Source organism: Rhinoraja longicauda, chromosome 20 (genome assembly GCF_053455715.1).
Source record: "Rhinoraja longicauda isolate Sanriku21f chromosome 20, sRhiLon1.1, whole genome shotgun sequence".
NCBI lineage: Eukaryota > Metazoa > Chordata > Chondrichthyes > Rajiformes > Arhynchobatidae > Rhinoraja > Rhinoraja longicauda.
Genome location: NC_135972.1, coordinates 19,961,258 through 19,982,731, shown reverse-complemented (window position 1 = coordinate 19,982,731; position 21,474 = coordinate 19,961,258). Strand labels below are relative to the sequence as shown.

The 21,474-nt window shown below is 46.6% G+C and overlaps 1 protein-coding gene across 1 annotated transcript in view; it reads left to right on the top strand.

Annotated features, from left to right (window-relative positions):
* The first annotated feature begins 4,012 nt into the window (after positions 1 to 4,012).
* tm7sf3 (transmembrane 7 superfamily member 3) overlaps positions 4,013 to 21,474 on the top strand; it is a 30,158-nt gene continuing 12,696 nt past the window's right edge. Inside the window, exons 1-3 of the mRNA XM_078416573.1 lie at positions 4,013 to 4,335; positions 17,456 to 17,607; positions 19,976 to 20,123. Of these exons, the coding sequence (XP_078272699.1) occupies positions 4,254 to 4,335; positions 17,456 to 17,607; positions 19,976 to 20,123 (382 nt within the window). The 5' untranslated portion in view covers positions 4,013 to 4,253. The remainder of the gene's footprint in view (positions 4,336 to 17,455; positions 17,608 to 19,975; positions 20,124 to 21,474) is intronic.

The window sequence follows — 21,474 nt, the reverse complement described above, 5'->3', positions numbered from 1 at the left end:
CCTTGTGTCCAGTGCCACCACGGACCCTCCTCTGGTATCAGTTAGTCAAGTCAAGTCAAGTAAAGTCAAATTTATTTGTCACATACACATACACGATGTGCAGTGAAATGAAAGTGGCAATGCCTGCGGGTTGTGCACAAAAAGAATTACAGTTACAGCATATAAATAAAGTTAATAAGTTACTATTAGTGTCGACAAAAATTTAGTCTCTGGGGTTATAAAAGTTGACAGTCCTGATGGCCTGTGGGAAGAAGCTCCGTCTCATCCTCTCCGTTTTCGCAGCGTGACAGCGGAGGCGTTTGCCTGATCATAGCATCTGGAACAGTCCGTTACTGGGGTGGCAGGGGTCCCTCATGATCTTGCTTGCTCTGGATCTGCACCTCCTGATGTATAGGTCCTGCAGGGGGACGAGTGTAGTTCCCATGGTGCGTTCTGCCGAACGCACTACTCTCTGCAGGGCCATCCTGTCCTGGGCAGAGCTGTTCCCAAACCAGACTGTAATGTTGCCGGACAGGATGCTCTCTACAGCCCCAGAGTAGAAGCAATGAAGGATCCTCAGAGACACTCTGAATTTCCTCAATTGTCTAAGGTGGTAAAGGCGCTGCTTAGCCTTACCCACCAGTGCGGCAATGTGCGTTGCCCACGTCAGATCCTCTGTGATGCGGACTCCCAAGTATTTAAAACTGCTCACCCTATCCACAGTAGACCCATCTCCAGTGGCGTGTACGTCCCTGGATGTTTAGCCCTTCTGAAGTCCACAATCAGCTCCTTTGTTTTAGTGACATTCAAGAGGAGGCTATTGTCCTGACACCAGAGTGCCAGATCAGCCACCTCCTCCCGGTAGGCCTTCTCATCGTTGTTGGAGATCCGGCCCACCACCACAGTGTCATCAACAAACTTGATGATGGAGTTTGAGCTGAACCTGGCCCCACAGTCATGTGTGTACAGGGAGTACAGTAGGGGGCTAAGGATGCAGCCCTGGGGGGATCCTATGTTCAGGGTGAGGGAGCTAGATGTGTGTTCCCCCATCCTGACCACTTGGGGCCTGGCAGTGAGAAAGTCCAGGACCCAGGCACACAGAGGGGTGCTAAGCCCCAGTTCCATCAGCTTCTCAACCAGTCTGCTGGGGACTATTGTGTTGAATGCTGAACTAAAGTCAATGAACAGCATCCTCACATAGCCCCCCTGGCTGTCCAGATGAGAGAGAGCGGTGTGTAGAACCTGGGAGACCGCATCATCCGTGGACCTGTTCGGACGGTATGCGAACTGTAGTGGGTCCATGTTGCGAGGAAGGAGGGCGCAGATGTGCTTCTTGACTAGCCTCTCAAAGCATTTCATGACAACCGAGGTGAGGGCCACCGGTCGGTAGTCATTTAAACACGCTGGAGAGGCATTCTTTGGCACCGGTACAATGATGGATCTTTTGAAGCATGCAGGGACCACGGACTTTGCCAAGGAGAGGTTGAATATTGTGGTGAGCACTGGAGCAAGCTGAGTAGCACAAGACTTTAGTACTCGCCCAGATATACCATCTGGGCCTCCAGCTTTCCTCGTGTTCACACGCGTCAGAGCCCACCTCACCTCATGCTCGGACACCGAGAATGTGTGCACATCCCCGGGGGTGGATCCCCCTCCAGCCTCGCTAGCCAGCGCCCCTTCGGTGCTGTTTTTAGACGGCGAGCTGGTGGTGTTACCCGTCTCAAACCATGCATAAAAAGAGTTCAGGTCATCAGCTAAGGAGGAGCCGGCACTTCCGGTTGAGGGGGTGCTGGACCTGTAGCTAGTTATAGTCCGTAACCCCTGCCAAAGGCGCCTGGTGTCCTGCTGCTCCATCTGTGACTCCATCTTGTCCCGGTACCTCCTTTTTGCATCCTTCACTGCCCTTTGCAGTTGGTAGGACTCTCCCTTGTAGTGGTCCATGTTGCCGGATGCCAGGCCGGAGTTGTAAGCAGCGGTGCGAGCATTCAAGGCCATGCGAATAGATCTGTCCACCCAGGGTTTTTGGTTAGGGAAGATACTGACCCTTACCATGGGGATGATGGTATCGGCTATTGTGGCAATGAAGTCCGTAACCGCTTCCGCAAACTCATTTACGTCTCTGGAACTTGCTTGGAACATGTTCCAGTCGACTTCGCTCAGTGCATCTTGCAGCATGGCCTCTGAATGGTCAGCCCACCGCTTTATATCCCTCGTCACTGTCGCTTCCCGTACTATCCGTTGTTTGTACTCCGGCAGCAGGAAAATGGCAGCGTGGTCAGATTTTCCAAAAGGAGGGAGAGAAACGGCCTTGTAGCCTTTCCTGAACGGCGTGTAGCAGTGGTCCAATGTTCTTTCCCCCCTGGTGACACACGTGATGTGTTGGTAGAAGTTGGGCATGACCTTATTGAGATTTCCCCTATTGAAGTCTCCAGCCACCAGCACAGCCGCATCAGGGTTCTTGTTTTGGTGTTGACACAACACATCGTGTAGGGTCGACAGTGCCACGTCGGTGTCCGCATGCGGTGGGATATAGACGGCTGTGATGACCACCGAGCTGAACTCCCGTGTTCAATAGTGTTCAACACTATCGATGGTGTCCCCACTGCTCACTCCCTCCACAACTCTTGTGGTCGCCATGTTGACCACACTGATGGTGTCCCTTGTGTCCAGTGCCACCACTGTCCCTCTGGTCTCAGTCACTGTTCACCACCATCCTTACTGCCCACTACCACCCCAGTTTCAGAAGAAGGGTGCCGACCCGAAACGCTACGTATCCATGTTATCCATGGATGCTGTGTGACCCATTGAGTTACTCCAGCAGTTTTTGTCTTTCCTCCAGTGTTTAATCCTTTTGGACTCAATTGTTGAGAATGCAACGCCACTGATGGTGCTACTTATGTCCATACCCATGAGCGTCCCTGAGGTCACTCAGGATATTGAAGCAATGGCCAAGAAAGGCCTTCCGAGTATGTACACTCTACTCAGGCAGCGCAGACTGCGGTGGCTGAGCCATGTCCACCGCATGGAGGAAGGCCGTATGCCAAAAGACATCCTTTATGGAGAGCTGACATCTGGGAGGAGAACCATCGGCCACCCCCAGCTACGTTACAAGGATGTCTGCAAAAGAGATATGAAGGCACATAACATCGATGTGGAGTCCTGGGAGAGCCTTGCAGCTGACCGTACGAGATGGAGTGGTACCCTGAACCAACATCTCAAAACAGGGGAAGAGAAACTGATGAACGCAGCGGCAGACAAGCGGTCATGCAGAATGGAGCGCAGCAACTTCAATAAACCAGAGACCACACACAAATGTGACCTTTGCGACAGAGACTGTCACTCCCGCATTGGTCTCTTCAGCCACAAGCGGCTCTGCTCTAGCCGAGGTGTGGAGCAAGTAGCCAATAACTAGGATGCATCACCCATGGTCAGCCATGACCGACGGGGGCCTACTACTACGATGGTGTTACTTATGTCCATATCCACAAGAGTCCCTGAGGTCACTCAGGATATTGAAGCAATGGCCAAGAAAGCACACCAACTGTTATTAGACAACTGAACCATCTTACCAACAACTAAAGAGCAGTCCTGAGCAACTATCTACCTCATTGGAGACCCACAGACTATCTTTGATCAGACTTTACTGGAATGTATCTTGCACTAAGCATTATTCATGTTATTCCCATGATCACATATCTGTGGTCTCCAGTGTTAGACATTTCCATCCTGGAGAAAAGATTCTAACCGTCTACCTTATCTATGCCTCAGAATTTTATATTCCGGATTTATACAGCGCTTCCGACATTTGCAAGTTATCTTTTGGTTTAATACCGCCTGATTGGGAATTTCAGGTTATATAAGGCTTCATAATTGGTGTGAAAGATTTTTTTTAAAGCATTGCAAATTTCTGAGCAGCAGTAACATTGGTGGCAATTCATCAGCGAATCAAACGAACAGCAGGAGGGCAGGGAGCATAAATACCAGATAGTGCCCGTGAAGCGTTGAATAAAGAAGCCCCCAGCAGACAGAGGCGGCCGAGTCTTACTTTTTTTAAAAATTTAACTGGGTCAGAGTTAGTTAGGCTGGTTCATGTTGCAGGCGTCTGGTGTAGACCCGGGCTACCCCAGGTTGAATTGGTTAGGAGTTAGACAGGACAGCGAGTTCGTGTTAAGAGTTGCCGGATATTCGGCGCCCGAACACAGATAGTAGTTTGAGGTTTCCTCCTGCAGCCGGACGGGGGAGAAGCCGCCTTCAGTGGGAGTGAGAGCCCGGACATGAACTCCGCCTTGGGGCTGGGGAGTGTGGGCTGGGTCGGTCTTTTCTTACTCCAGCTTGCCCTGCCACAAACTCTGCCAGGTGAGTGTCTGTGTCTGTCTGTCTCTCTCTCTCTCTCTCTCTCTCTATGCATTCGCCCGGCACCGCCGCGATTCCAAACAAATTTACCGCTGAAGAGAGACACAAAATGCTGGAGTAACTCAACGGGTCAGGCAGCCTCTCTGGAGAGAAGGAATGGGTGACGTTTCGGGTCGAGACCCTTCTTCAGACTGACCACAGAACATTACCACGGACTCTTTAAGCCCGAAGGGCTGAAGAAGCCCCCGTCCCGCTGTGACACAGAATTCGATCCAAAAACTCTCTGCCAATTGTTTGTTAACGAGCCCAATAACGAAGGTGCCAAGTTTGTCACTTTTCAGTAACAGTGTCTAGACATAAGACATGTGATAATTTCTTAGTCTTTACTTGCAAATGTTTTGTAGGTAACAAACTTCTGCGTACAATCGAACCCAGCTTTAATCTGCTTTTTTTTAAAAACGGAGGCCTGAGTATATTGTTAGATTTTTTTTACAAGATAATGTGCAGCTAACAACATTGTTAAGTGTCTTCGCCTAAATGGAGGGGTGAGAGTCAAGTGTCGCATTGTCCCAGATAGAACAATGAAATTCTTACTTGCAGCAGCACAACAGAATATGTAAACATTGAGCACTGTAAACAATATAATAAATGATAAAAAAAGTTCAGTGTGTGTGTGTATATATATATATATATATATATATATACACATTGATTTATTCACAAAATGCTGGAGTAACTCAGCAGGTCAGGCAGCATCTCGGGAGAGAAGGAATGGGTGGCGTTTCAGGTCGAGACCCTTCTTCAGACTGGAGAAGGGCAAGGGTCTCGACCCGAAACGTTACCCATTCCTTCTCTCCCGAGATGCTGCCTGACCTGCTGAGTTACTCCAGCATTTTGTGAATAAATCGATTTGTACCAGCATCTGCAGTTATTTTCTTATATATACACACACACTCGCACAAACACACTCACACATATATATATATATATATATATATATATATATATATATATTCATTTATAACAATGCTGTTGAGTATCAAACTTCTACAGTGTGTAGATAGACACATACTCCAGCTTTTCATGTCTATCTTTGGTTTAAATCAGCATCTGCAGTTCCTTCCATCACAAAATGCTGGAGTGGTGTCAGGCAGCATCTCTGGAGAAAAGGAATAGGTGATGTTTCAGGTTGAGTCCCATCATCACCAGAATCTGATGAAGGGTTTCGACCTGCAACGTCACCTATTCCTTTTCTCCAGAGATGCTGCCTAATCCCTGAGTTATTGCAGCATTTTGTGCCTATCTTACTGTATACTGTAGTTAGCACAGGGATAGATGAGTGGTCTAACATTGTGTCTGGGCTGTGATTTTAGTGTGCTGCTGCCAGAGGCTACACTATGAAAATATAAGCACAAAAGCTGAATGTTGGCAGGTTGCAAGGAGACCTGATAGAAGTAGTATATAAAATAAGATATGGTGGATGGTTAAAACCATTTCCCCAGGGTGGGAATGTTAAGAGGTCATAGCTTGAAGGTGAGAGGGGCAGTTTAAAGGAGATGTACAGGGCAGTTTCTTTACACAGAGGGCGGTGAGTGGCTGGAATGCACTGCCAGGGGGTGGTGGTGGAGGCACATGACAATGGTGTTTAAGAGCCTTTTAGATATGCACATGGATATGGATCATGTGCAGGCAGAGGAGATTAGTTTAACTTAGCATCATGTCCTCCCCTCTCCATCAGTCTGAGTAAGAGTCCCAACTGAAAATGCGGTCTATATATTTCGCTCTGCAAATAAACAGGGTACTGATTTTGGATATATATAATGGTTTTATGGCACATGAACTGAAGCTTTTCACCGTATTTTGGTTGCAAGTACTGATAATAATCCAATTTGTGGTCTGACACCTTTGCAACTAATCCTGCTTCAGTGCATGTGAGGCAATGGTAGATGGTAGGCTCTATCTACTGTAAACAGTTTCTAGCAATGCAAGGAGACTTTAATAGGCAGTGAGAGTTGTGCAGGGAAATCTAAAAGGGACAACGAGGAGCAATGGTTTTTGATTGTCACGTGTGCACTGCACAGTGATTTTTTTTGTTGCGTAGATCACCATATGTTGGTGCTATTTACCAAAATAAAAAGTCCACAGTCCAGACCACGTGCAGGTCTACAGCATGCACAATGCCACTGTACTGGAGTACTGGAGCGGTTCTCGTTCCAGGTAAGCCCCAGGCTGCTACAGTTCAGTTCAATTTGTTATCGTGTGTACTGAGTTACAGTGGAAAGCTTTTGTTGCATGTTAACCAGCCAGTGGAAAGACAATACATGATTACAATCGAGCCATTCACTGTTTACAGATGCATGATAAGGGATTAACATTTAGTGCAAGGTAAAGTCCAAACAGAGATAATCCAAGGGTCCCCAATGTGATAGATAGTAGTTCAGGACTGCTCTCTGTTTGCGGTAGGATGGATCAGTTGCCTGATAATAGCTGGGAAGAAACTGTCCCTGAAACTGGAGGTGTGCGTTTTCACACTGCTATACCTGTTGCCTGAGTGGAGAAGAGGGAATGGCCAGGGTACGACTCTTCCTTGTTTACGCCGGTGGCCTTGCCAAGGCAGCGCGAGGCATAAATGGAGTAAATGGAAGGGAGGTTGGTTTGTGTGATGGTCTGGGCTGTGACCACATTTTGCTGCAATTTCTTGCGGTCTTGGATGAAGCTGTTCCTGAACCAAGCTGTGATGCAACTCGATAAACTGCTTTCTACGGCGCATCTGTTGAAGTTTGTAACGGTTGTTGGTGACATGCCAACCACCTCCTCTCTTATCCACGACAGGCTTGGCCCGTGAACTGACATCCCTCTCCCTGCCCAACCACCTCTGTGTCCGTCTCCTGTAGCTGACCTTGAAGTCGCTGGAGGCAACACCCCAGTCCCTCTCCTACTGCCTGCTCCTCGAGTCTGGCTGCTGGCTCCCCGCCGGATCTTTGCCAATGCCTCACCGGGGACAATTTACAGATGCCAATTAACCGACAAACCTTCACATCTTTGCAGTGTGGGAGGAAACCGGAGCACTCGGAGAAAACTCACGCGGTCACAGAGAGAATGTGCAAACTCCATACGGACAGCACCCATAGCCAGGTTCTGGTGCTTGAAGGCAGCAGCCCTGCAGCTGCACCACTGTGCTGTCTCTTCTCTAATCCTAATTATTAAAAAAATTAATCTTCCTTTGTTCATTTTATCATGTGTTGAAGGCAGCGCATTTGATGCTGAATACATGGGTTTGGGGGCATTTGGCAAGGTCCCTCTCACAGGCAAGAGAACTCGATGCCCTTGGGAGAGGAGGCAACTGCCTCACAGCAGGGAGTAAAGGGATGGTGGTGGTGGTGGGTTTGTCATTTACTGGAAGGCTGTTTTCAGTGATGTTCCACATTGGTGCACAATCCTTGGCTTCTGTAATATTATTGGTATTTGCTTCTTATTGTCACATGTACCAACATGCAGTGAAAAGCTTTCTTTTGTGTGTTATCCTGGTAATTTACAGCATGCGTGACTTGAACTTCTTTAGCCAGAGGGTGGTGAATCTGTGGAATTCATTGCCACAGATGACGGCGGAGGCCAGGTCATTGGGTGTTTTTAAGGTGGGGAATGATAGGTTCTTGATTAGTAAGGATATCAAGGGTCACGGGGAGATAAGAGGTGGTCTTGGCATCATGTTTCACACAGATGTTGTGGGCTGTTCCTGTACTGTACTGTTCTATGAATGTTAATTCATAGGCTTGGATAGAGTGGACGTGGAGAGGATGTTTCCACTAGTGGGAGAGTCTAGGACTAGAGGTCATAGCCTCAGAATTAAAGGACTTTCTTTTGGGAAGGAGATGATGGGATGAATGTCGTTAGTCGGAGGGTGGTGAATCTGTGGAATTCTTTGCCACAGAAGATTGTGGAGGCAAAGTCAGTGGATATATTTAAGGCGGAGATAGATAGATAGATTCTTGATTAGTACAGATGTCAGAGGTTATGGGGAGAAGGCAGGAGAATAGGGCTAGGTGGGGGAGATAGATCAGCCATGATTGAATGCCGGAGTAGACTTGATGCATTGAATGACCTGATTCTGCTCCGATCACATATGATCTCATGATCTTAATTGATATATAAAGGTATCGGAGTGAGATGGTTGAAAGAAATCCTTTCTTCTTTTGGCAATGCACAGAATACAAGGTGATGGAGGTGGAAGAAGTGAAAAGCTTTTTGTTGCATGCTAACCAGTCGACGAAAAGACTATACTTTATTACAATCGAGCTGTCCATAGTGTACAGTTTCAGGACAAAGGGGATAATGTTTAGTGCAAGATAAAGTCCAGTAAATTCTGATGAATGTTTTTTTAATATCTTAAAGGTACTTTTAATATACTCTATTTCTATTTTTGTACTAACTGTTGTACTTGTGTATGACTTGATTGTATTTGTGTGCAGTACGATTTGGTTAGATAACACAGTTCATCACTGTATCGCAGAACATGTGACCATCATAAACCAATAACAATATTGACCTAGAGCTAATTTTCCCCTCCATGCGCTCTCATTTAAAACACTGGTCTCGGTCACATGCCGGTATTTTTGTTACCCACCTTTGTGCATGGTGTCGAGAACCATGTACCTCCTGGCTTATGACAGAAATTCATTAATTACTCGACAGGTCCTTCGGCCCAGCAATCCCCGCACACTAACACTATCCTACACACACTAGGGATAATTTTTGCATATTACCCAGTCAATTAACCTACATACCTGTACGTCTTTGGAGCATGGGAGGAAACTGAAGATCTCGGAGAAAACCCACGCTGGTCACGGGGAGAACGTACAAGCTCTGTACAGATGCTGCCCGTAGTCAGGATCGAACCTGAGTCTCCGGCGCTGCATTCGCTGTAGGGCAGAAACTCTACCGCTGCGCCACCGTGCCACCCTTTGCCTCATCACCCATCCACCATGTGGGGAAAAAGGTGCCCATTAGGTTACTATTAAATCTTTCCCTTCTCACCTTAAACCTGTGTCCTCTGGTTCTTGATTCCCCTACCCTGGCTAAAAGACTCTGTGCTCACCCTATCTATTCGCCTTGTGATCTTATACACCTCTATAAGATTACGCCTCATCTTCCTGTGCTCCAAGGAATAAATTCCAAGCCAGCCTAACCTCTCCCTATAGCTCAGGCCTTCAATTCCTGGCAACGTCCTTGTCAATTTTCTCTGCAGCCTTTCCAGTTAATGACCTTTCTCTAACAAGGTGATCAAAATTGAATGGGTAATAATAATAATAATAATATTCATTTATTGTCATTGCAACGAGTACAACGAAATTAAAAAATAGCCAATCCTGACGGTGCGTAAAAACATATATGCAATAAATGCAAAAACAAATAAATACAATTATATTAAGTACAAAAGTTTTAACAGTGTTGCCTAGTGCAGAAGGTAGTGTTCAGTTCTCGTATGGCCCTGGGGTAAAAACTGTTCTTAAGTCTGTTTGTTCGGGATTTGATCGACCTGAAACGTCGACCAGAGGGCAGATGAACAAACAGACGGTGGCCGGGGTGGGATGGATCTTTTATTATTTTGCCTGCTCTACTGAGGCAGCGTAGGCTAAACAGGTGCTCCAGGGAGGGCAGTGTGCAGCCGATGATCTTCTGGGCCGTCGTGATGACCCTCTGAAGGGCCTTCCTGTCCTTTTCTGAGCAGCTGGCATACCATGTGGTTATACAGTATGCCAGCACACTCTCGATGGAGCAGCGATAGAAGGACATCATGAGCTTCTCCTGCAGGTTGGTTTTCCTGAGGATCCTCAGGAAGTGGAGTCCCTGCTGTGCCTTCTTCACTGTGGTGATGGTGTTGGTAGACCAGGTAAGATCCTCTGCGATGTGCGTACCCAGGAACCTGAAAGCGGGTACCCTTTCCACACAGACCCCATTGATGTAGAGTGGGTCGTATTCTGCACTGGTTTTCCTAAAGTCAATTATAAGTTCCTTTGTTTTGGAGGAGTTCAGGACAAGATTGTTCACTGAACACCATGCTGCCAGCCTTTGGATTTCATCCCTGTAGGCTGTCTCATCTCCTCCTGAGATGAGTCCAACCACAGTCGTGTCATCCGCGAACTTGATGATGGTGTTGGTGGGATGGGTGGGGGCGCAGTCGTGAGTGTAGAGGGAGTAAGGATGGGGCTCAACACACAGCCCTGTGGTGAGCCGGTGCTCAGTGTAATGGTGGAGGAGAGGTGAAGGCCTATTTTGACGGTCTGGGGGCGGTTGGTCAGGAAGTCCTTGATCCATTGGCAGATGGTTTGGGAAAATCCAAGGTCAGAAAGTTTGGTGACCAGTCTGCTTGGGATGACCGTGTTAAAGGCAGAGCTGAAGTCGAGGAAGAGCATCCTCACATAGCTCCCCTTGTGTTCAAGGTGGGTCAGTGCAGTGTGAAGAGCAGTGTCGATGGCATCCCCTGTAGACCTATTTGCTCTGTACGCAAACTGGTATGGGTCGAAGGTGGGTGGGAGGCTGGCTTTGATGTGCTGCAGGACCAGTCTCTCGAAGCACTTTGTGATGACCGGTGTGAATGCTACCGGACGGTAGTCGTTAAGGCCGCTGATGACAGACTTTTTCGGCAGTGGGATGATTGTGGCGGACTTCAGGCGGACTTCAGATTGTGAAGGCCTCAACAATGTACAACAGTCCCTCTGTCCCTCCCTTCCCCTCCCACTTCCCAGATCTCCCTCTATCTTCCTGTCTCCACCTATATCCTTCATTTGTCCCGCCCCCCTGACATCAGTCTGAAGAAGGGTCTCGACCCGAAACGTCACCCATTCCTTCTCTCCCGAGATGCTGCCTGACTTGCTGAGTTACTCCAGCATTTTGTGAATAAAGTAATATGACTATAACTCTCTACTCAATTACAAAAAGACACAGTGCTGGAGTAACTCGGTGGGTCAAGCAACATCTCTGGAGAACATGGATAGGTGACATTTAGGGTTGGGATCCTTCCGGCCGAATCTGTCCATGTCCTCTAGCACTTTGGCCTTTTTTTGTAAACCAGCATCTAGTGTAGTGTAAGAAGGAACTGCTGATGTGGGTTTAAACTGAAGATAGACACAAAAAGCTGGAGTAATTAAGCGGGGCAGGCAGCATCTCTGGAGAGAAGGAATGGATGACGTTTTGGGTCGACCCGAAACGCCACCCATTCCTTCTCTCCAGAGATGCTGCCTGTCCCACTGAGTTACTCCAGCTTTTTGTGTCTATGTAGTTTAGTTTATTGTCATGTGTACTGGGGTGCAGTGAAAAGCTTTTGTTGCGTGCTAACCAGTCAGCAAAAAGACAATGCATGATTACAATCGAGTCATCCACATGATAAAGGGAGTAACATTTAGTGCAAGGTAATGTCTGATTAACGATAGTCCATGTGTCCATGTGTCTCCAATGAGGTAGATCTGTGGTTCCATGTTTCGATGTTCAATGCCCTGTCTGATGAAGCCCAGCATGCTATAAGCCTTCTGGGCCACCGTATCTACCTGTCATTCCACTATTAGGGTGCTATGTACCTGTGCTCCTTGATCCTTCTGCTTTACAATACTCACCAGGGCCCTACCCTTGATTGTGAGGGTCCTGCCCTGGTTTTGATTCCCAAAATGGAGCACCTCAATCTGAGTACTGAGGGTAAGCTGTTCTGGGCATTCACGGCACATTACAAAATAATGCCATGTTTGTTGTGGAGTGAACGCAGTAGGCAGTCCTGTGACAGAGGCCATCATGATTCAATTACCACACAGTCCTTCCACCCAACCCCAGGCCTGGAGATGGATGTCTATGCATTGTCCATGCTGAATGCCTCTATAGAAACCCTCATTACTACCCCATCAGGTGACACATTCCACAGCAGAACAGTGAGTAAAATGGGGCATTTGTAAGCTTTATTGGGTAAGCTTGCTCTGGCGCCCTTGACATTAAACTATGGATGTGGTTGTCTGAGCTCTATTAAAGGCATCCAATGTATTTGCAAGCTCCAATTGGGAGCTTTGTGTATGTTTACTGTGACATCCCTGGAGGTCTTGCAGTGATGGGGAAGTGGCCTGAGGGGGGGGGGGGGGGTAAAGGCTTAATGTGCTGTTCACGCTGTGGCATCTTGTTTTTGGGTTGTTGGCTGGCTTCATGTCAAGGGTGTAATGTATGAAACCATTTGTAAGAGTGTGTATTCATTAATCTTGCAGCAATGAAGTAGCGGTTTTTGGCCATTGAGCTGCCAACTTGAAATTGATTGAGTTTGTGAATGAGGATCCATGCAGCTTGGAAACAAACCCTTCGGCCAAACTTGCCCTCGCCAATGTTGACCATGATTCCTCATTCTCACCTGCTCCCATCTGCCCCATATCGTCTAAATATTTGAATTTGTAAAATGAAGCATTTTTGTTTCATTGAGCATGCTGAATGAAGCAAAAACATCAAGCATCGAAGCCTTCATCATCAAGAAGGAGTGGTCGTGTTTTTCGGATGGAAGACGAGTGTCTACCAAAGCAAGCCTTCTACTCCCAGCTTAAAGAAGGCAAACGTAAAAGAGGCGGACAAAAGAAGAGATTCAAAGACGCCTTAAAAGCCAGCATGAAGAAATGTGAAATCAACATTGACAATTGGGAAACCGATGCCAAGGATAAGAAACTCTGGTGAACCATCATCCAAAAAGGAACAGCAACCTTCGAAGCCAACGGATGCACAGAATTAGAAGAAAAGAGAAGTAAACGGAAAGAGAGGTAGCAACAACGAAAGCCCAATCTGACATCTGGAATTACCTGCCCTGAATGCCAAAGAACATTCAAAGCCAGGATTGGACTCATAAGCCACCTGAGAGTTCACAAAAACAACGGAACGTAGACCATCATCCTCGACCTCGAGGGATAGCCACAACAAAATGTTTCCTATCCATGTACCTGTTCAAATGTATTTTCAGTGTTGTTGTACCTGTGTCAACTACTGCCACTGGCAGCTAAAAAAGACAGTGCTAGAGTATCTCAGCAGGTCAGGTAGCATCCCTGGAGAACATGGATAGGTGATGTTTTAGGTCAGGACCATTTAGCAGCTCATTCCATATACCCACTACCTTCTTTATGGGAGGAGGGAGAATAGGGAGGAGAAGTTACCCCTCAAGTTCCTATAAAATCTTTCCTCTCACTTAAACTAGATAGAGCTCTTAAGGATAGCGGAGTCAGGGGGTATGGGGAGAAGGCAGGAACGGGGTACTGTAAGATTTGAGAAGTTTTCCCTCATTTGGAAAGCAACACCAAACCAAAGAGCTGCAGTTTGGACATTTTAAACGAGAGACTGGGGCTGATAGCGGAGAAAGGCTGCGGTCAGATTAACAAAGGATGTCACAATCTGTGGGTCCTAAAATGGCCGCAGGACCTCGTGACCAGCCACAAAAAGTAAAAACCTTACAACCCAGTCTCTAGGTTTCTGCAAAGCTACGGCCAGAACAAAGGATGGGTATTGGCCATGCAGAAACCTACGAAACCAGGTCGGAGTCCAGACACTGGGGCGCTGACATCAGCATACTCACAATGCCCCAAGCCGACCTAAACAGTTCATCTCAGTGAGGGGGCACAATAGCCCATAGAAAACTACCTGGTAGGTGATGGGAAACCAGTTAACACCCATCACCTCACAATGAAATCCCAATTTACACTGTCTGGCCATCCCCGGTATCCCCGAACATAAGCGCAGATCAGAAGAAAACCTCATGCATATCTTTTTGAACAAAGAGATTCCAAGATCTGGCGGGAGATAGGACGGGTCAGAAACAGTATAACTGGCCACTACTTTTGGGTGAAAAAGTTAAGTCAACTCGAGAAGAAAACCTGCAGGGAACGCAAGCAGGCAAGTCAAGACGGACACAGTCAAGAAGCGCAGAGAAAACCGGGTTCGAAGTCAACTGAAGTCAAGAAGAAATCAAACGAATACAGGAGGAAGAAACGACAGGCAAGAAGAACGGATGCAAGAGAAAGGAACAGGCACGCAACTCGAGAAGAAATACTGCAAAACGAACAGCCAGTAACCCCAGTAATAACCCCATGGTGAGCATGTACTCCAAATCCTACATATCCTGGACATAGTTTAGTGTAGAGGGGAGGGTGGTTGTGAATAAACGTTGGGTGTTTATTAAAATATGTGTTGGTCAAGGTTGCGATGCGTCGTACGTTCCCCATCTTACAGTCGTGTGTATGTCTTGTAGAACTGTGTATCTAAGAATTCATAAGTAAAAGGGTATTCGTGTATATGTTTTGTGGAACTGTGTGTTTCAAAAGATCAGCGAAAAAGGCATTCGGGTATCTGTCCTGTGGAACTGTATGTGTTTAATGATTCGTAGTTATAAGTATTCGTGTGATTCGGTATGTGTTTCATAGACAGGTATTATAGAACTGTATATATATATATTCATGGACAATAGTCCCAAGTGCTGAATAAAAGCCTTTTCATTTAAACCCTGGTTTTGAAATCTGGTCTGGTTGAATTTTTTCTGCACTATAAGAGCTCCTGCACCTAAGTCCAGTGTCTAGAACCGTAAGGGGTGAGTGGGTCGAACCACTCACGGGGAACCAGTGTGCACGGCCTGGTCAAGGGATCAGAGCAAGGCACGGGGACCTTAGGTCGGGCGAAAGCTCGACGCAGAAACCCCTTACAGTACTGATTGAGAATGATCAGCCATGATCACATTGAATGGTGGTGCTGGCTCGAAGGGCCGAATGGCCTACTCCTGCCCCTATTGTCTATTGTCTAAACCTATGCCCTCTGATTCTTGATTCCCCTATCCTGGGGAAAAAGGCTCTATCCCTCTCACGATCTTATACACCTCTATAAGATCACCTCTCATCCTGCTGGACTCCAAGGAATAAAGTCCTAGCCTGCCCAACCTCGCCCTATAGTTCGGGTCCTCTGGAAGTCTAATGTGCCCTAATTGGGTGGGGAGGGGGAGGGGGAAGGGAGGGTGTGTATACCTTAATCTTGTAGTATTGTCTTGTGCATGGGTGAGTCACTTGCCGTGCTGTGTGCCTGTGGTTTTCTGTTGCCTCTTCAGAGCTCAGTCTGGTTGCATCTGGACTTAGTTGGAAATCCACAGCCAGCTTGCACATTCTTCATGTAATTCCTAACCATAAGATTAGGCTCTGGTTTTCATGTTTCATTTACTAGATGGTTGCTCATTACGGTACACCTCACACTGTCAGTTTAGACTTACTGGACTTTTTAGAACAAGTGTGTAGAAAGGAACTGGAGACGGTCTGAAGAAGGGTCTAGACCCGAAACATCACCCATTCCTTTTCTCCAGAGATGCTGCCTGTCCCGCTGAGTTACTCCAGCATTTTGTGTCTACCAAGGAACTGCAGATGCTGGTCTACACCGAAGATAGACACGAAATGCTGGAGTCACTCAGCGGGCCAGGCAGCATCTCTGGAGAAAAGGAATGGGTGAGGTTTTGGGTCGAAGAAGGGACTCGACCTGAAATTACATCTATTAATTTTCCCCTTGTTAGAACGAGATTGGATTCAGAACTTGCCCAGTGAAACCATGGGTCCTAACTAATATTGAAATGTTGCAACATGTCCTGGTTTTATTAAACTATCGCTTTGCTTTTAGCGTGAAATCGATTGCCAGTTTGACTAAGTGGAAATGTAAAACTAATTTTAAAGTTGTAAACTCAACTCTAAGCAGTGTGACCTGGAGATAAAGCATCCTCTTGTGCTGTCATCCAAAGGCACATGATCCAATGTGGACTTGTGATATTTCAGCTACACAGCATAAGAAGTTTCAGCCTGTAAAACTGAGACAAGGACATTGTTCTCAAAATTAAATTTTTAGAATGTTTTAAGATGTAGTGAAATCCAATTATGTAAAAATCTGTCATAAGTTGATAGTTACTGTAAAGAGTCTACAACACTTTAGAGTTGAGAGATGCAACATTGAAACAGGCCCTTCGGCCCAACAAGCCTGTGCCGACCAGCGGTCACCCCATTCACTGGGCACTATCCTACATACTAGGGACAATCTACAATTTACAGAAGCCAAACATGTACGTCTTTGGGATGTGGGAGGAAACCGGAGCACCCGGAAGAAACTCACACGATCACAGGGCGAACATACACTCTCCGTACAGACTGCACCCGTGGAAAGGATTGAACCCGGGTCTCTGGCGCTGTAAGGCAGCTACTCTACCGCTGTGCTACTGTGCCATGCTTAGTTTTGTTCTGGAACTGGATGGATGCTAGTTATTATTGTTGCTATGGTTGCTGAACGTTCATGTTAAGTTAATGTTATTGACTGAAATAGAAATCACTGGAAATGATTAGCGGGTAAGGCAGCATCTGTGGAGAGAATGCCATTTCGGTCAAAGACCCCTTTATCTGAACTCCATTCTGTCGAAAGCTCTTCAACCTGAAACATTATTTTGCTTGCTCTGGTATAGGAGAGATGCCACTAAACTGTAAAGAGTATGCAGTTGATTTATGTGGATGTTGCCAGGACCCGAGGGCCTGAGCTATAGGGAGAGGTTGGGCAGGCGTGGCCTTTATTTCTTGGACGCAGGAGGCTGAGGGGTGATCTTGGAGGTGTATAAAATCATGAGGAGAAAAGATAGGATGAATGCATGGTCTTTTACCCAGAGTAGGGGAATCAAGAACTAAAGTGCATACGTTTAAGGTGGGAGGGGGAAAGATTTAATTGGAACTTGAGGGACAACGTTTTCATTCAGAGGGTGGTAGGTATGTGGAATGAGCTGCCAGAGGATGTAGTTGAGGCAGGTATAATAACATTTATATGTTAGATGGAATGGAAAAATTGAGGAATATGAGCCAATTGTAGGCAAAAGGGATTAGCTTAGAAGGGGCATCTCGATTGGCATGGAGCCGTTGGCCAGAAGGGCCTGTCTAAGTCTGACTCTAAACCAGCTGCTTTAATTCTGAAGAAGGGTCGCCACCCGAAATGTCGCTATCTATGCTCTCCAGAGATGCTGCCTGACCCGCTAAGTTACTCCAGCACTTTGTGTCTTTTTTGTAAGCCAGCAACTGCAGTTCCTTGTATCCACATCCCACTTTGTCAATCTCTTGTGCAGGTCAAACAGAATTCAAACTCGGAAGGTTTCAGGAGATAACTTTAATCAGGAACATGTCGTTGGAAGCCATTATGTCGAACATTCCTGAGAACGTAACATTCATCACCATTCAAGTCCACGCCCTGTTTGCGGGCATGACTCTCTCCCTCAAGGTATGTTTGGATTGTAGGAACACTGAAAATTCATCTTCCTCAGCTTGGATTAACGGTTCTGTATCCAACTTGTATCATTACTTGCTTTTCCCTAACTCATCTCGATCCTTGGCCACATCCCAACTCGTTACCGATTGCCCTTTGCTATTTAGAGTCCTAGAGCTGTGCAGCTTCGGCCTGCTTTGTCCATGCCAACCAAATTGGCGTACTGACTGGCCTGGTCCCATTTGCCCCATGGCCCTTTAAAAATCTTCCTCTCCATATAAATGACCAAATGTCTTTTAGAAGTTTGCAGCATATTTGGCACAAAGATTGTGGGCCGAAGTGTGCTTTACTCTTCTATGTTCTAAGTCATAATTATATCTGCTTCTATAGCTTCCTCTGGCAGCTCATCCCGTACACCCACCATCCTCTGTGTAAAAACGGTGCCCGTCAATTTCGTATTAAATCTTTCCCCTCTCACCTTGAACCTGTATCCTCTAGTTCTTGATTTCCCCTACCCTAGGTAAAAAAGACTCTGTGCATTCACCCCACACCCTCCTGTGCTCCAAGGAATCAAATGTCCTTGCCTGCCCAACCTCTCCCTGTAGATCAGGCAGACATACTTGTGGCAACATACTTGTGAATCTTCTCCACACTCTTTCCAGCACTAACTGCTGCCCTTTGATGCTCATAAATTGAAGCCCCAATCTGCGAGCTGGTAGCTTTGTAAATGTGTGACTTTGGCTGATTGAGAGGAAACGGGACCACACGACAGTCTGACGTGTGGTTTTATTAGAACGTGAAACTGTACAGCACATCCACGGTGCTGGAGGCCAAGTCATTGGGTATTGTTAAAGCGGAGATTGACTGTTTTTGATAAGGGCGTCAAAGGTTACGAGGAGTAGGCAGGAGAATGGGGTTGAAAGGGAAAGATTGATCTGCTGTGATTGAATGGTGGGGTAGACTTGATGGGGTGAATGGCCTTATTCTGCCCCTATGACTTAAATTTGATATTTTTTAGTGCTACATGATCTTATGGTGAGTGGTATGTGTCAAGTGTGTTTAAATGTCCTAGATACCATCAATGGAACAGTGAAATTCTTACTTCTGGCAGCTTAACTGGCCCGTTAACACAACAGCATACTGATCTATAATAACCAGCAATACAATAAATGAATAACCATAATAGTGCAAACCATGAGTCCATAGAACCATACAGTACAAAAACAGGCCCTTTGGTCCACAATGTCTGGGCAGAGCATGAAACCAAAACCAACTCTTATCTACCTGCACCTGATCCATAGCCCTCCATTCCCTGCATATCCATGTACCCGTCCAAAAGTCTTTTAAACGCCACTATCGTATTTGCCTCCACCAGTGTGTTCTAGGCACCCACCAGCCCCTCTGTGTGTGGGAGGGAAAACAATTGCCCCAAACATCTCCTTTAAACTTTGCCCCTCTCACCTTAAACCTACGGCAACGAAAGACACAAAACAATGAGAAGTGTAGAATAGTCACTTTTTCCCAGGATAGAGGACCCTAATGAATGAATGAGCGAGACTTTATGAATCATACTTATTGTCACATGTACCTAGGTACAGTGAAATGCTTTGTTTTGAATGCAACCGAGGCAGTTCACCAGTATTGCCGCCAGTCTGGCACCAACAAAATTACGAAGCACCAAGCTAGAAGTGGGTTGAAGTTGAGAGGGGAAAGATTTAAAGGAGATTGAGGATCAGGTTTTATCAGAGTGGTGGTTATATGGAACGAGCTGCCTGAAGTGGCGGTCAAAATCGATGCATTGTATTTGGACAGGTGCTTGAATACAAACCCAATGTTGACAAATAGCATTCATACAGATGGGAATCGTAGTCGGCATAGGCGAGCTGGGCCGAAGGGCCTGTTTCTGTTTAGGAAGGAACTGTAGATGCTGGTTTACACCAAAGATAGACACAAGATGCTGGAGTAGCTCAGTGGGTCAGGCATCTCTGGGGAAAAGGAATAGGTGACGTTCTGGGTCGAAAGAAGGGGTTTGACCCGAAACGTCACCTATTCCTTTTCTCTAGAGATGTTGCCTGACCTGCTGAGTTACTCCAGCATTTTGGGCCTGTTACCGTGCTCTACAGTTCTGAGTGCTGTGAGAAATGTGAAGCAGCCTGGTTAGAGCAGCCAACTCTCTCGGACACTAATATGATGTTGACTTAATTTTCACACGCCAACAGTCCCATTTCACTCAGGCAAAAAGGAGGAACTTGGTGGGTCAGGCAGCATTTGGGGGGGTGGGGTGGAGTTGGGGGGAGGGGGGGAAAATGGACACAATGTTTTGGGTCCAGATCCTTCATCTGAATATCCCATTTCACTGTCTAATCCTTTCCTCTTATTCCAGATTCCTGCAAACGTATCTTCATCATTGGGTCCTGACCCAAGCTTGCTGCTCAGCCTAAAACCAAGAGAAAGTATGTTCACGTGGCTCCTCCAGACCCAGGCCCAAAATGTCACTGCAATGTCCATCATTCTCCCCTACACTTCACAAGGTTGGCACGCTTTACCTTCTATCAAGTTTGTGACTTTGTTTTTAAAGTTAAATATTTTTGCCAGGTCACCCAACATTGTGTATCTCATTGCACACTAGAATATTGCTCTAGAAACATAGAAAATAGGTGCAGGAGTAGGCCATCCGGCCCTTCGAGCCTGCCATTCAATATGATCATGGCTGATCATCCAACTCGGTATCCTGTACCTGTCTTCTCTCCATACCCCCTGATCTCTTTAGCCACAAGGGCCACATCTAACTCCCTCTTAAATATAGCCAATGAACTGGCCTCAACTACCCTCTGTGGCAGAGAATTCCACAGATTCACCACTCTGTGTGAAAAAAAACGTTCTCATCTCGGTCCTAAAAGACTTCCCCCGTATCCTTAAACTGTGACCCCTTGTTCTGGACTTCCCCAACATCGGGAACAATCTTCCTGCATCTAGCCTGTCCAACCCCTTAAGAATTTTGTAAGTTTCTATAAGATCCCCCCTCAATCTTCTAAATTCCAACAAGTACAAGCCGAGTCTATCCAGTCTTTCTTCATATGAAAGTCCTGCCATCCCAGGAATCAATCTGGTGAACCTTCTCTGTACTCCCTCTATGGCAAGAATGTCTTTCCTCAGATTAGGAGACCAAAACTGTACGCAATACTCCAGGTGTGGTCTCACCAATGCCCTGGAACCAGAAAATAAATTGGCTTCTGGTTTGTAGTTGGGATCATGAGTTTGCACCCGTTTTTAAACGTGGGGCTATGGTCTTGTGGACTGCTTGAAATGGAGCCTTGATCAACAATCTCCATGCATTTAGACTCCAAACAAAGCACTTAAAGCAGAGACCGAATCAACACCATAAGACGCAGGAGCAGAATCAGGCCATTCAGTAATGGCCAATCGAGCCTATTCTGCCATTCCATCATGGCTGAGTGTTCACGTTATCCATGCCCCTCATGATTTTGTACACCTCAATAAGATCACTCTTCAGCCTCCTGTGACTTTATTTCAGACTTTAGGGATACAATGTGGAAACAAGCCCTTCGGCCCACCAAGTTCACATCGACCAGCAATCATCCTCTACGCTAGCACTATCCTATTAAGGGCGGCACGGTGGCGCAGCGGTAGAGTTGCTGCTTTACAGCGAATGCAGCGCCGGAGACTCAGGTTCGATCCTGACTACGGGTGCTACACTGTAAGGAGTTTGTACGTTCTCCCCGTGACCTGCGTGGGTTTTCTCCGAGATCTTCGGTTTCCTCCCACACTCCAAAGACGTACGGGTATGTAGGTTAATTTGACTGGGTAAATGTAAAAAATTGTCCCTAGTGTGTGTAGGATAGTGTTAATGTGCGGGGATCA